The following is a 14,825-nucleotide window of genomic DNA, read 5'->3' on the forward strand; positions in this document are numbered from 1 at the left end:
CATCATTTCAATTTACTAATTTAAATTTTTGTATCATTACAAAATGATGTTTAAATATATTTATTATAAGCTAGAAAACCAGGAATAATATTGATTTGCTTTTTTTGAAAAAATGTGTTTTTGCAATATACTTAGTCAAATAATTAAAGAAATAACTACTATTACAGTATTTCAGTAAAAAAAAGATAAATTTGGCAAAAAAAATATTTCGAAAACTAATTTATGGGAAACTTAATCATTCTTTCAACGCTAAACTGAACAAATATTTAAGCTACGTTAAAAGAGAGAAACTTTGTCCAAACTTGAGATAAAATCTGTTAAATTAGGTGTAAGGAGATGCAATGGCAAGTAAGTGGTCTCATCTGAGCTTTAACTTTTCCTTATCTCCACATTATTTTGAAAGCTATTGCAATAAATTGTTTCGAAAAAGCCATGTACTTGAAATAGAAAAAATACTTTTTTATTTGTTATTATTACTTATTTATTTGCACTTAGAAGAAATTTAAGATTTATTTCAAGGTTCGTGACTTTAATAATGTATAATATATTTAGTTGCAATGAAAATATGATAAGTAAGCACCTTGTTAGTTACAAAACAATTAATATTTTATGAATAGATTTTATTTAAATTGCTTTTCTGTAAAACAAGAGATATTTATTAGAATAATAACGTTTATGAATAGAATAGTACAAATAATATTCTCATTACATTTAAATTCCACACTTATGAGAAGAATAGAAGAAATGGAAGAAATCTCTGTACGTATAAGACGAACACAATAAAACTGATTTAAACTTATGATGGAAAAGTATATAAGGTACATAAAAACCAAAGTAAGATTAATTTGTAGCAGAAATACTTATTTTTAATTCGTAATAAAAAAATTTACGAATACGAAATCAATCTCAGTTATCGAATTTTCGCGTAATTGAAATTCAATGTCCAAGAATGATTCAACCGATTTCGTTCCAATTTTCGTTTTTGAAAAATAAAATGAGGTACTTCAAAATTATTTAAAAATGTATAAACCTAACAATAGAACAGATTTTTACTATTGCTAAATAAAATAATAAAAACTATAAATAATAGCTAAAAATTATTTTTTGCTTGGAATTAACTTTGGAAAAAGAATTTTATAATTGTGTGTTAAAAGTTTTGATATATATCATCAATTTAGAAGATATGGCGAAATACGCAAAAAGAAAAAATCGCAATAAAGGATCCACGCTTTGGACTGCTTTATGCTTAAAAAGTCGTATTTTTAAAATTCGATTTCTCAGAAACTAATCAGCCGATTTCTCTCAAATTCTATATTTTGCCATGTTGAGTTACATTCTACAAAATAATATCAAGAACTGCATACTTTTCAATCCAATTTTTTCGACTATTATTAAATAAAATCATAACAAATAATGAATGTTTACTAAGAAGTATTTTTTGCATGAAATTATCTCAGGATTTATAAATTCTAGAAGTTTTTTCAATTCGCTAAAAACGTACTCGAGACACGGAGGAATAAGTAAAGCGTAAAACTCAAATTTAGGGATCCACGGTTGGGATAGATCTCCTGACCAAAATATTGGGACCATATTTCTCAAATTGTGACTACCCCCTACATCTTAGGGTCAGAAATCTGATTTCGTCAAAGTGAGGTATGTTTATTCAGAGAAAAAATGTTTCTGTATCTTTTTTCGTAACTTAAAATGCCGTTTGTGCTAATTAAATAGCATATTTGAGATCAGCACCTCGAACTATTAAGTTTGAGCCCTAGAACGTGAGTATCCGATCATTAGATCAGAAGTTATCATAGGTGCTCCGTTTTTTTTTCTTCTTTTGTGCTTTGTAGATTCTTTTTAAAACCTCTTTTTCTGATTCTGTGTCACTATTTCATACTTTCTGACTGCAATAAATATTTATGTTTATACATAATTTCATTAAAATCCTCCCAATGTTTCTAGAGATAAACAAATAAATCTGAAAATACTCCCACACAAAACTACGCGCAAAAATATTGTAGTTACAGCCTTTGGATGATTGAACTTAAATTTGAATTATTATATATTACAATAAAACTTAAGCTGTTTACTACAAATTATATAACATAGCAATTGAAGAGCTTAGTTTGTGAATATTCTACGATACTATATGGTGAATTTATATAAAATAACTTTAAAATGTGCAGGTTGACAGTTGGAAATAAAAACTATGTTTTATATTTTATTTCCTATTCTCAAAAGAAAACAATAAATTCCCAACGATCACTCAACAATTTATTCTCCAAGAATAATAATCTCTTTAAAACTCATAAAAAATCTCCTTAAAAAGCGCCTTAACACTGACTCATAATGTTTCCCTTATGAAATCTTTAATTTGCTGATAAAATACAGGTTTTATTAGGTTGATCGTGTATTTTGCGTAGTCATACTTCAAAGCATGCTTCAAAAACACTCAGAGACGGTTTCTTAGTATCATGATTTTTTTTTTTTGGTTTTTTAAACGCACTTTTACGATTAACGATTAACTTGGTAACGATTGATTGATAAATGATATATATTAATAATGGTATTTCTCTGAGAGATAATTTTTTTTAAAAAAAGTATCACTCGAAACACTCTGTTATACTCCTCAAATACAGCTATTATTTGTGCATAAAATACATTAGACCATAACGTTTATTTGGCAGTAAAATGCTTTTACTGGATTGCATAGTTTATAAACTTTAAGCCTTTTTTTAAATAGAAAAAGGGGAAACAAAATAACTATGCAGCAATCAATCGAGAAACTCTGTATTTTATTTGCTAAAATTTATGTGGTCTGGTATTAGGAAAAAAAAGACTACGATTATAAGATGAACTCCTAACTACCTAGAAAATCACCATTGACAGGCGGATCTCTTTTTTTTGGGTGGGTGAGCTTTAGAAACGCCTACCGATCTATTGTTCTGACTCAGTATATTATCTTATTGACATTAACAGCATTTACTCGAGAAAGAGAAATTGTAGTAGTAACATAAATACAGTGTGAGACAAAGACAATTTAAGAACATACAGCAACAATATAAATATATCCTGCTAGCAGTAAGTTAATATGTTAAGATGTAACGACCAGCAGCAACTAAGTAAGTCATTTATGCTACGATATTATTTTGAATGAATTGCGCTATTTTTCGTTGTGTGTGCAGAACTTAAGAAATCATCGAAATCATATTTATGAAAAATTTAATTTCACAGTTTTAAAAATATAAATTTGTGTGAATGAATAACCTCACTTACTAAATTTTCGATCTTATTTGAATGTTATTTCTACATTTATGTATAGCTCATAATAATTGATACGACCGAGCATTAAAACAAATTGTATTCATGATATACTTTATTAATTGTTATCAAATGCAAACATGATGTGATAGTAAAAATTCAAAAAAGAAACGCTGAGGAAAATAATAATGTTTAATGAAAATAATGTTTCAGTATTTTTAAGTACAAAACCTTTTACACCGATATCCGTAAACAATTTATACATATATAATATTTTTGAAGTAAATATACAAAAGGAATTATAGAATTAAAGAATTAAAAAGCAAATATTTTTCGAAAAAAGAATTATTAAAAAAAATTTTTCTTAAAATTTTAAGAAATGGATTTTAATAACACGTGTAATATGTAAAATGATAATTAGTGGGAATAATCGTGAGAGCTGACGAGATTAAATCTTTTGGTTATTTGTTTTTTTGTTTTAAATATATATACATACAGCTATAAACCTTTTACACTGATTATTATTTTTTATTTCTGTTCGAGCTACAAGAAGGCGCACGTGGAGAAGTTTCTTTCAAAAAATAAGAAAAGAATTTAAATTCTTCTTAAGTGAAGTATGCATTTTTTTACTTCCAAAACCGTACTCGTTCTTGTATCCTATGAGTATATTACTCTAGAACAGCTAGAAGCAGGATGTGGTACCAAAATATTTCAAATACTTGTTTTGCATTGCAAATATGAAAAACTTTAGTTGAGTGTTCAAAATTGTTTATCCATTATGAATTGTTTGTTTGTTGAGCGTGCTTTTAAATCTCATTTACTTTATGGAGATGGGGAAAGGAAAGCTAAAACGCATAGCTGCTACCTCTTTCTTTGCATTGCTATGTTCCCACTGTTTTGTTTTGTCATCGATTTATTTGTTGTATTTTAATTTTCTGCTTCAAGTCTACTCGAAATAGAGATTTCGATTTCAAAACTAAGTTTCGGAAAGGAGATCGATTGTTCCTATTTTTATTATTCTTGCAACAGATGTTCAAACGAATATAACGTGCATCACATTCAAACAGCTTTTTATCAATATATATATACATATATATATATATATATATATATATATATATATATATAAGTTCGAAATGAAGATAAAACAAAGGAAAATTACAGACATGTGAAAAAAGGGGGGAAAGAAAAATAGTAATAAAAAAATAACAAACAAATGGGAAAAAAAAGGATGAAATGTTTTTAAAGAATCCGGAAAATAAAAGATGTAATCTTTTCATCAGCCCACACGATTTTATCCGCAAATGTGTATATATATATATTTATTATTATTATTTATATATATTTATATATATTTATATATATATATATATATATATATATATATATATATATATATATATATATATATATATATTTATTATTATTATTTATATATATTTATATATATATATATATATATATATATATATATATATATATATATATATATATATATATATATATATATATATATATATATATATATATATATATATATATATATATATATATATATATATATATATATATATATATATATATATATATATATATATATATATATATATATATATATATATGTGTGTGTGTGTGTGTGTGTGTGTGTGTGTGTGTGTGTGTTTATATAGAGGTGGATTAGAGGTGGAAACGCTTCTATACTAATGCTTTTTTTCATATTTCTCATAGATCTCAATGAAGCTTTAAGTTTTTAGAGATTTGAGAGAATGACTATAAATTTCTAGCGGAAAATAGTTTTTTTTAAACAACTTACATCAAAAAAAGTTACGTTAGATTTAAAACTTGTAACAGTTATTTCAGTTATTATATGAAAAAATTTCATAAGCATAGCTTAAATGTATATAGAGATATGGACATTTTTATTGAAAACTAATTTTTTTGTCAAACGATTTTTTGCTATAACCTTAAAAATATTCAAGAAAATTAAGCGAAACTTTTGGAGCAGTTTAAAATTATTTATACAAGTTTCGCTTTAAAATTTTAAAAAGAGTAGTGCTAACTATGCAATATACAAGTAATTAAAGTAGTTATTTTATACTGCGTATGCTCGGAAAAAATTAACATTTTTTTCTTCGTAATTTTGTAATAAATCGTGTTTGGCAACTCATGGAAAAAGTCCAATTTGATTGTCCTAAAGAATTTAAATTGTCAAGCAATTTTCCAAGTAGTTTTTTTTAGTTTTTAAAGTAATGCTAAAAAATGTTAAGAGGATGTCTATAAATATTATTTTGCTTCATAAGGTAAAATTTAATAACAAATGATAGTACTTAACAATTAACGTTCATGCACCATAATGTGATTGAATAAAGAACGGAAACAGGCAAAAGAAAATATACTCTTATGGGAATGATTCCCCAAAATGCCGGTGGTATTTTGAAAATCTTGTTCAATAGTACAAAATAAATTTTGTAAAAAGAAAACCCTTATCATTTTGAGTTTTCTCATCCAATGTTCACAAAAAAGTACAAATATTACTTAGAAAACAGATTGAAGTTTTTAAAACTTTTAAGATATTCTATTCTGACGTTTTTTAATTAATTGTCAAATACGATTCACTATAATATTAAGAAAAGATATTTTTTTTAATTTTTTCCGCACATACGAAAATATACTTTAATTGCTCTTACCTTCCTCAGTTTCCTTGCGAAATTTTCTGAAATTTTAAATTATTATAATTAATTTTCTTATAATTAATTTTAAATTGTTCCAAAATTTTCTTAACTTTATGGAATATTTTTAAAATTCTAGCGAAAAAAATAAAAAAATTAGCTTTTAGAAAAATGTCCTTATCCACACAAATATTTAAGCTTAATTTAGGAAAGTTTATGCAATTATTGCGCATCAAAACCAAAATAACTTATAAAAGTTACAAATCTATAGCTACGTATTTTGACATGGGATGTTCAAAAACAGTTTGTAATTTACTGTCCGACCCTCAAACCATTAAAACTTTTAAACTACATTGATATGTATGAGAAATCGCATAACTTAAGCACTTTTAAATTTATTAAATGACTCTTATAGTATTTTTATATAAAGATCAAAAACCATGAGCTACTATAGAAGTGTTTCCATTATTTTATCCAACTCCTGTATGTATGCATATATATATATATATATATATATATATATATATATATATATATATATATATATATATATATATATATATATATATATATATATATATATATATATATATATATATATATATATATATATATATATATATATATATATATATATATATATGTATATATATATATGTATATATATATATATGTATGTATATATATATATGTATATATATATATATATATATGTATATATATATATATGTATATATGTATATATATATATATATATATATATATATATATATATATATATATATATATATATATATATATATATATATATATATATATATATATATATATATATATATATATATATATAGCTTTTACCAGGGCCTAGAAGACAATTTTAAGCTATTTTTAATTATTTCGTATTTAATTTATTGAAATCTGGTAATTAATTTAGTAAGTGGAATTAAAGTAATACAATCAATTCATTTCACAACGGTTAATATTTAACTATAATAATGGGGATTAGTTTCGTTTTCTTACCTTTTGCCTGAGATTTTTGAACGGTTCTAAGATGTTTTTACCTGACTGATTTTAAATCTACAATTGCTTTTTCTCTAGGAGCTACAGTATTTACTAAATTTAATAATACTCGTGTACTGTGTCTTCACTTCTTGCTACCTAGGGTGCATTGACAAGAAATATATAATATATTTTATGTTTATAATGAGATAGATTAAAGTCATATGCTTTCTGTCTTTTTTGTCTTAAGTGTTATTTTTAAGCGAGCAGCTCTATATTTGCGTATATAAGCCTATAAGTTCCGTGTAAACTTGTACATTCATATTAAAATATCATTTAAAGAAAACTGTAGCTTTCCGAACAAAACTAATCTCAGACTTAATAGCCAGACCCTCGAAATAAGTAAGATTAGGTTCTTGTACAAATTCAAAAAAAAATGCTTTCCAGTGTTGTTTATGCAAACTTTTATTCAAATATTTGAAAGTTGAATATCTTTAACAAATATTTTTATTTTTTATTTAGTGTTGGAAGCGTTGGAAAACTAAAAAGTTTTGGTTTTATGGGATTAGAAAACCAAACACAATGTATAGTATTTTCCAATGAGCAATTTAAAATATTCCAAGAAAATATGATATTTATTTGATAGCATACAATAATCACATATCGAAACTAACGATACGAGCTCACGATTTTTTTTATTTTTGTCTGGTATTAGCATGTTATTGAAAAAAATGGCTCTATATTTTGTTATTGTTTCACTTTATATAAATCAAAAACACATTTTGAGTTTAATAAACATTTAATGCTCATTTTCAGAAATAACTGCCGGCATTTTCAAACATAACAATGTACTGAATAAAAGAAATTTCTTTACTGTTTTGAAGCAGATTCAGAGTGAATGACCAGTGATAACAATTTTTTTATAGGTGACCTTTTTCAGTTATTTTGGTCAATGCAATCATTATCTAACGCGCTTTGGTTTAGGTAAATGATTAGTAAACTATAACTAGTCACTTAGCTACTTATTTTTTCTTTCTCGTAATATTACTGATGGGGTTTATTTTGAGCCAATTTTTTCGTCTTTTTTTATTTGCATTTACAGATGTTTCTTAAAAACATTAAATTTATTATTCTAAGAGAAAACTGAAATTAAATTTTAAAAACTTTAAAATATCGTAAGTTTTACATTTACTTAGATAATAAGCAATTAATTACGCAAAGAAACTCAGTTAGAATTTTCATTAAAAATGATCGGCATCAGTCTATCTATCCAACTAATCGTAAAGTTTACAGTAAAGAGCATGTTTTTAACTTTACGCTTTTGAAACCATTTACAACTAGTATGGTAATAAAACCACGATTACAAAACTTTACCTTTTTTTAACCATTTACAACTAGAATGTTTTGAAAGCAGTAAAAAAGAATTTAACTGGACATTGGATCTAGGTTTTTGTTAGGTATTACGCATTAGAGAGTGCAGGAAACTGCAAACTCTTCATGTGTTGAAGGGGATGGAGGAAATATTGTGGTGTCAACGCTGGGACTCAAACCGAATGGGTTCTGTCAGCTATGACTGACAGATTAGCCCTGTCAGCTATAATATGAACCCAGCTACCAGGAACTAAGCAACTTTATTAAGTGGACTTAGTTGGTGCGATAATATTCTGTTTATTTAAATGTATTTGGTAAAGACAGTTAATAAACGGTTTTCCTCACAGTTAACAGATAGAAAACTATTTTATTTATGGTTACTTGACTGTTTTGTTTGAATATCGTAAAACCGCAACTAAATAAATTGTTATTGAACCATTTTTTCGCAAAAATGTCTGACAATGTCTAAGCGTATTTTTATTAACAGTTAAAACATTTGGGGTATAAAAACGTCTCAGACGCTCATTCATTTACTGCTCTTCCTCAAACACTTGTAGAATCGTCCATTTACGCAATTGAAGTGTCTCATTAACATTGCAAAAAAAGCTTTTAATGCGTTATAGCGCTGCGATGCTAAATTTATTAAAGTAGTGAAACAGTTTTGATAAATTAAAACTACCCTAAAGGAAATCCAGGGAAACAAGCAAATGATGGTAAAATGTAATCCATATCCTTTGGTATTAAAAATATGCTTGAATCTCAGGAAAATAGCGTAAATCTTAAGATTTAAGACTTAAAATACAATCTTTGAATAAAGAATCTCAATTCTGTGGATTTATACGCTTTTCAAATAAATTTACAGTATAAAAACTGTTTTGATAATAATGTATTTGCTAAACAATAAGTGTTATTACCACGTTTTAAAAGAATAACATTTAATTAATTAAAAAATAAATTTATTTCTAATTTTTATTACTTTTTTAATTAAAAAATATTTTTTGAAATTTTTTAAAAAATTATTTTGATGAATGTGCATTAGTTATTTTTCAGATTTATTGTTATTTATGTATTAAAAATTTGTATAATTTGTTTTTTTTTTAATTTTTCATTAAGTAATTTTGAAAATTTGATAAATATTCCATTATAATTGGCTTTTATTATGAATTTTTCAATGCCTAAAGCGCATTTATCAAAGTCCTTATATTTGATTAACTAATTCCATTGTCTTCTTAGTTGAGATCACGTTTACAGAGCTGCTAATTCCAGCATTTAAGAGATTCACGCCTGAGATGTGACTGGATATTCACTTACAAAGCCAATAATAAAAAATAAAATAAAATATTAATTTCTAAATACATAAAATCGTGTTTCTTCTTTTTATATAGACTCTACTCGCCCAGATTTATCTGTGTTTCATCCCTTAAACACTACAGTAAAATATGGATCATCTGCTACATTTCAATGCAGAGTTAGAAGCGAAGCTCCCCCCAATATTCAGGTAACTTCTTGTGTATATATCTATTTGAGTGCATGACTGAGTTTGAGTGCATTTATACACACTGTTAGAATTTCCATTGTAAAATTGTGGTAAAATAACCGACAGCAGTCTGCCCATCCAATTGACCGCAAAGTTGATAGCAAAGAGCATTTTTTACCTTTAAGATTTTGAAATCGTTAACAATTAGTGAGGTTAAAAATCGTGAATTCAACTGTACGATTTTTCAACCATTTACAACTAGAATGGTTTCAAAAGAGTAAAATAGAAATTTTACCTCGACATTGGAGATAGTTTAACAGCTTTATGGTGCTTCCATCTATACTTGAATGAGAATATCATATTCCAATAGTACGTGGTCGCAAATAGGGAGTGCTGGACAGTACAGGGAGTGCAGGAAGTTTTTTATGTGTTGAAAGGAATGAAGTAAATAATGTTGTGATAACGCTGAACTTCGGAATCTCGTTCTGTCTTTCATGAGATTAACAGCTTAGCCCTCTTAGCTATGATGTGCCCTCCCTTACAAGGAACAAAGTAGCTTTATTTGGTGGGTCAAGTTATGGCGATAAAATTCTGGGTATTTAACGGTATTAGGTGAAAGTAGTTGATAAACGGTTTTACTCACAATTCATACTTTGAAAACTACATCTTATTTATGGTTATCTAACTATTTTGTTTGAATATAGTAAACTAACAGTTAAAGAAATCATTATTTAACGATTTTTTCCGAGGAATTTCTAACAGTACATACATTCTGCAAATTATTAAAGGTGGTTTATATCATAAATACGAAAATTGTTGTGAACTTTGTCAAATGTAAAAAGAAAATTTCAAATTATTTCATTATCCAATAAAATCAAATTTAATCATTCAATGACTGAACATTCTTAGTTACAAATTATATAAGAAAAGATAAATTCTGATTGTATAATTTTCCATCTTGGATAAAAATAAAACATTTCATTGCATGCTCGAAAATATCTAAATGATAAATTTGGAAATAATAAGTTCGCAAAATTAGCACTGTGGCAGAGAAAACTCATTTATATATATCTCCTCGAAAGATAACTTTACATTCTATTGACATGCCTTTTCTTGAAACATGAATTTTATTAATAATTTTTAACCTAGTGTAAACCAACCAGTGAAGGAACATTTCATATATATTGATTAAAAATAAGAATTTGAAAATTTTTCTTTAGATTGATTGGTAACAATAGCTTACTACCAAACAATAGGAAATCATGTAGCAATGTTTCGGATTACCTGGTCACATAGATTTCACTGGAAAAATGTTTGAATTTTTTATTATCTCTGCAACATCTTGTTTCTTTAAAAAAATTATAAGGTGAATGTTTTTATTTATATGCTTGAAGTGGAATTAATTGCATGTAATAGCTTTATTTTTCTCACTGTGAAAAAGAGAATTCAAAATATAGTTAATGAAGTTACGTTTTATTTTTTTTAAAGCATCATATCATAATAAAGTACTGAGATAAGGGGGTGTTTATTCACTGGATCACCAAACGATGAACAACCAGTGAAGGAACAAGTGTTCCTTCACGAAAAACAACTTCTAACCAGTGAGGGAACAGCCATGTTCCTTTACTGGGCATAGATTTCCCAGTGAATGAACAGTATGTGTTGACACTTTAATTTTCAATTCATGATTACAAAAAAAAGTTAACATTTTCCAAGTATTTCTATGTTATAATTTCAAGAATAGGCTTGTTTTTAAATATTTGTATGGCTTATAAATTCATAAAGAGCATTAAAAAACAACCAAAATTAAGTGTTCCTTTACTGGGTGTTCATTCACTGGTAAGAGCTGTTCCTTCACTTGATCTTCTTACTACTTGTTATTTGAACCTCCAAAACTTTAAAACAATATTATGTAAGTTCTCTACAATTTTTTTTACATAATTTGCAATTAGTAACAAATATGTTGACACAGTCATTTAACTAAAATTACGAATTTTGAAATTAATAAGATTTTTTAAAAAGGCAAGGTTACTTACCCTTCACTGGTTAGTTTACCCTACTTATTTTTAAACCTGCTAAAAGTTAGCTTAAATTCATTTTACGGCTTACCATTTTATCAAGATTTTATTAATTCTGTAGTAAGTCATAGAACTTTAAGTTTTTTATCTATTTTATATTAGTTACCATTTTTTGAATAATTTTCTTAGCTAAACCAAATTTTTAAATTTTAATGTGGGTTTTTATGTTAGAGTTTATTATTTTAAATAACTAAACACTTTTAGGAACAACGAAAGCAACTAACTGTTTTCTTCGAAACTTGAAAAAAAAATAAGTGTGAACCGTTTGTTTCTAATCTTATTTGAAATGAAGAAAGAATTCATGAAGATTATGAAGTTTAGTATTTGATCGGCAAGTAAGCCTCCTAGTATTTCTCTTTCTTAAATGTCTGGGAGCATCTTGTTCAATATTCTTAATTTAAAAAGAAGAAATTCATGGTTTATTTACTTTATTTGTTGATTTTTTAATAAATTTAATCTGTTTTTGAGCGAAATATATTTCGATCGATTATATCTAGGAAATAGAAAAAATAATCTTCGATTGATATGAATTAAAAATTATTCATCACTATTTTTATAAAAACATTGCTAGAATTTTTTTTCATATAAATTTCAGACTTACATTAAATGCAATATAAAAAGAAATATTTACTTTTATAATAAATCCTTTACATTTAAAGAGAGACAGTAGGGCATACATGAATAATGCTAAAACTGACCTTTTTCTACAAATCTTTTCTGGGAAACTACTGATGATATCGCTTTGACATTTTTTAGGGATATTTGAGATTCTAGCAATTGTATGCTGTGATAATGTTTTCGCGTTAACAGGAATACTTTTTGAGTTATGAAAGATTTTTGATGAAACTTTTTAAAAAAATTAAAAGTTCTCAGTTTGTATCTTTTTTTTTAATTTGCGAACGATATATATTAACAGTTATCACTGTGCAAACATGGATATGTAAATTATCTGTGAAAAAAACTGATGCAATGCAAGATCAGTTTCAGCATTATTAGTTTATGTCCAACCCACTCTCTTTTAAAACCAATGATTCTAACCTTACGAAAATATTGTTTTTAATTTAAATATAAAAATATTTTATTTACGTTTCGGTCTTATGCAAAATAAAATTTTTATTTTGCAGTGGTTGAAAAAAGTCGAGGACAGGGACTTAGCTAAGATGAAAAAAGAAAATCATGATATCATAAAAGTCCAGAATGAAAACTACCGAATTCTTCAATCATCTGAAGTTGTGGAAAGATCTGATGGCTCTTTTTTGAATAAACTTACAATTCCTGAAGTATACGAAGCAGACAGTGGGAAGTATATTTGTTTAGGGGCAAATTCAATGGGCTACAGTTTCCGCAGTGCTTATCTTACTGTTCTTCCAAGTAAATATTTTTTTCTTCATTCTATCTGAAAATAATATTTTCTTTAACTTTCACGACAGTTAATCCGTAATTACAAAAAAATATTTTTAATGCTTTTTTTGGCATTATATTTCATGAAACTAAAATACATATTTAAGATTTTTTTTAAATTTTTTTTCTGTGCATTTTTTAAAGTCTTGGTTCGTAAAATTGTGCAGTAAATCAAGTAAGCTTTGTTCTTGCAGATTAAATTTTCATTGCAGTATCGCTTTTTATTTCATATTCATTTGTAAAATGTGTAAAACTATAGCAGAGAATTTAATCTTAAAGTATGAATGCTTTTAAATTGAATTGAATGTTTTTAAAATCGTTGATAGTCAAAAAGCGTATGTAGAGTGTGCCAAAAAAGGACTACCCTGAATAACTTTTTATCTAATACTCGGATTTTCACGTTCTAAAGCTCAATCTTAATGGCTTGAGAGGCTGATCTTAAATATGCTAATTAATAAGTACGTACGATATTTCAAGTTACGAAATTGGACAATAAAAGTACCTTTTCTGAATAAACATACATTTTTCAAGCCAGATTTAGATTTCTAACCTCCAAAATATGGGGGGTAGCCACAATCCCAGGAAATATGGTCCAAAAAGCTTGGTCCGAGTGCGCTTGAAGGTTTGAATCCCTTAGTATTAATCTCATTTTTTGCACATTTTGCTATATTTCGAGAACTTTTTAAGTGAATTGAAAATTTTTTACAAGCAATTATAAAATCCGTTCAAACAAGGATAAGTCCATGCAAAAAATAACTTTTAGCAAATATTTATTATTTTTTATTATTAAATTAAATAATTTTGAATTGTAAGATATATATCATTTTAGGATACATTTAAGATATACATTTTAAGATATTGCAAGATATATATCTTTTTAAAGTTTGTATTTTTACATAGTAAAATACAACATTTGAGAGAATCCGTTGAATAGTTTTTGAAAAATCGAATTTTAAATATCTGATTTTTTTTTAAATTCAGTATCTCAGGAACTATTCAGCCGATTTTGCTCAAGTTTTGCATTTTGACATGTAAAATTGTCTAAAATGGTTAAAAAAGTTGTATGCCTTACAATTCAGAACTCTTTCGACCATTCAAGTTAAATAATAAAAAACTTACTAGAAGTTATTTTTCGCATGGAATTATCTTTGGACATACGAATTGCATGTGTGCAAAAATTTTTCAATTTGCCTAGAACGTTTTCGAGTTATAAGGAAAAATACCCAAAAAGTAAAATTAACATTAAAAGGTTCAAAATTTGGAGCGCTTTCTTCACCAAATTATTGGGACCATATTTCCCAGATTATTGGATTTCAAAAATCCAAATCTGCCGTAAAATAGATATGTTTATTCAGAAACAGTATGTTTTTGCGTCAGATTTCGAAACCTTAAACATCATCTGCACTTATTATTTAGCATATTAAAGGTCGTCCCTTCCAGCCATTAAGAAGTCCCAGAACTTGTAGATCCAGTCATTAGATCAAAAGTTATTCAGAGTGGTCCGCTTTTTCTACCCACTGAACGAAGCATTATGCTAACATGAAAAACAACATCATTTTTCAAACATTTAAT

The 14,825-nt window shown here is 26.3% G+C and overlaps 1 protein-coding gene across 1 annotated transcript in view; it reads left to right on the plus strand.

Moving 5' to 3' along the window:
* Positions 1-14,825, plus strand: part of LOC107457479 (fibroblast growth factor receptor-like 1) — a 90,843-nt gene that overhangs the window by 72,008 nt on the left and 4,010 nt on the right. The window contains exons 5-6 of the mRNA XM_016075646.4: positions 9,683-9,795; positions 12,977-13,223. Of these exons, the coding sequence (XP_015931132.1) occupies positions 9,683-9,795; positions 12,977-13,223 (360 nt within the window). The remainder of the gene's footprint in view (positions 1-9,682; positions 9,796-12,976; positions 13,224-14,825) is intronic.

This window comes from Parasteatoda tepidariorum, chromosome 11, assembly GCF_982258835.1.
Source record: "Parasteatoda tepidariorum strain Cologne lab strain chromosome 11, Ptep-v5.0, whole genome shotgun sequence".
In the NCBI taxonomy this organism is placed as follows: Eukaryota; Metazoa; Arthropoda; class Arachnida; order Araneae; family Theridiidae; genus Parasteatoda; species Parasteatoda tepidariorum.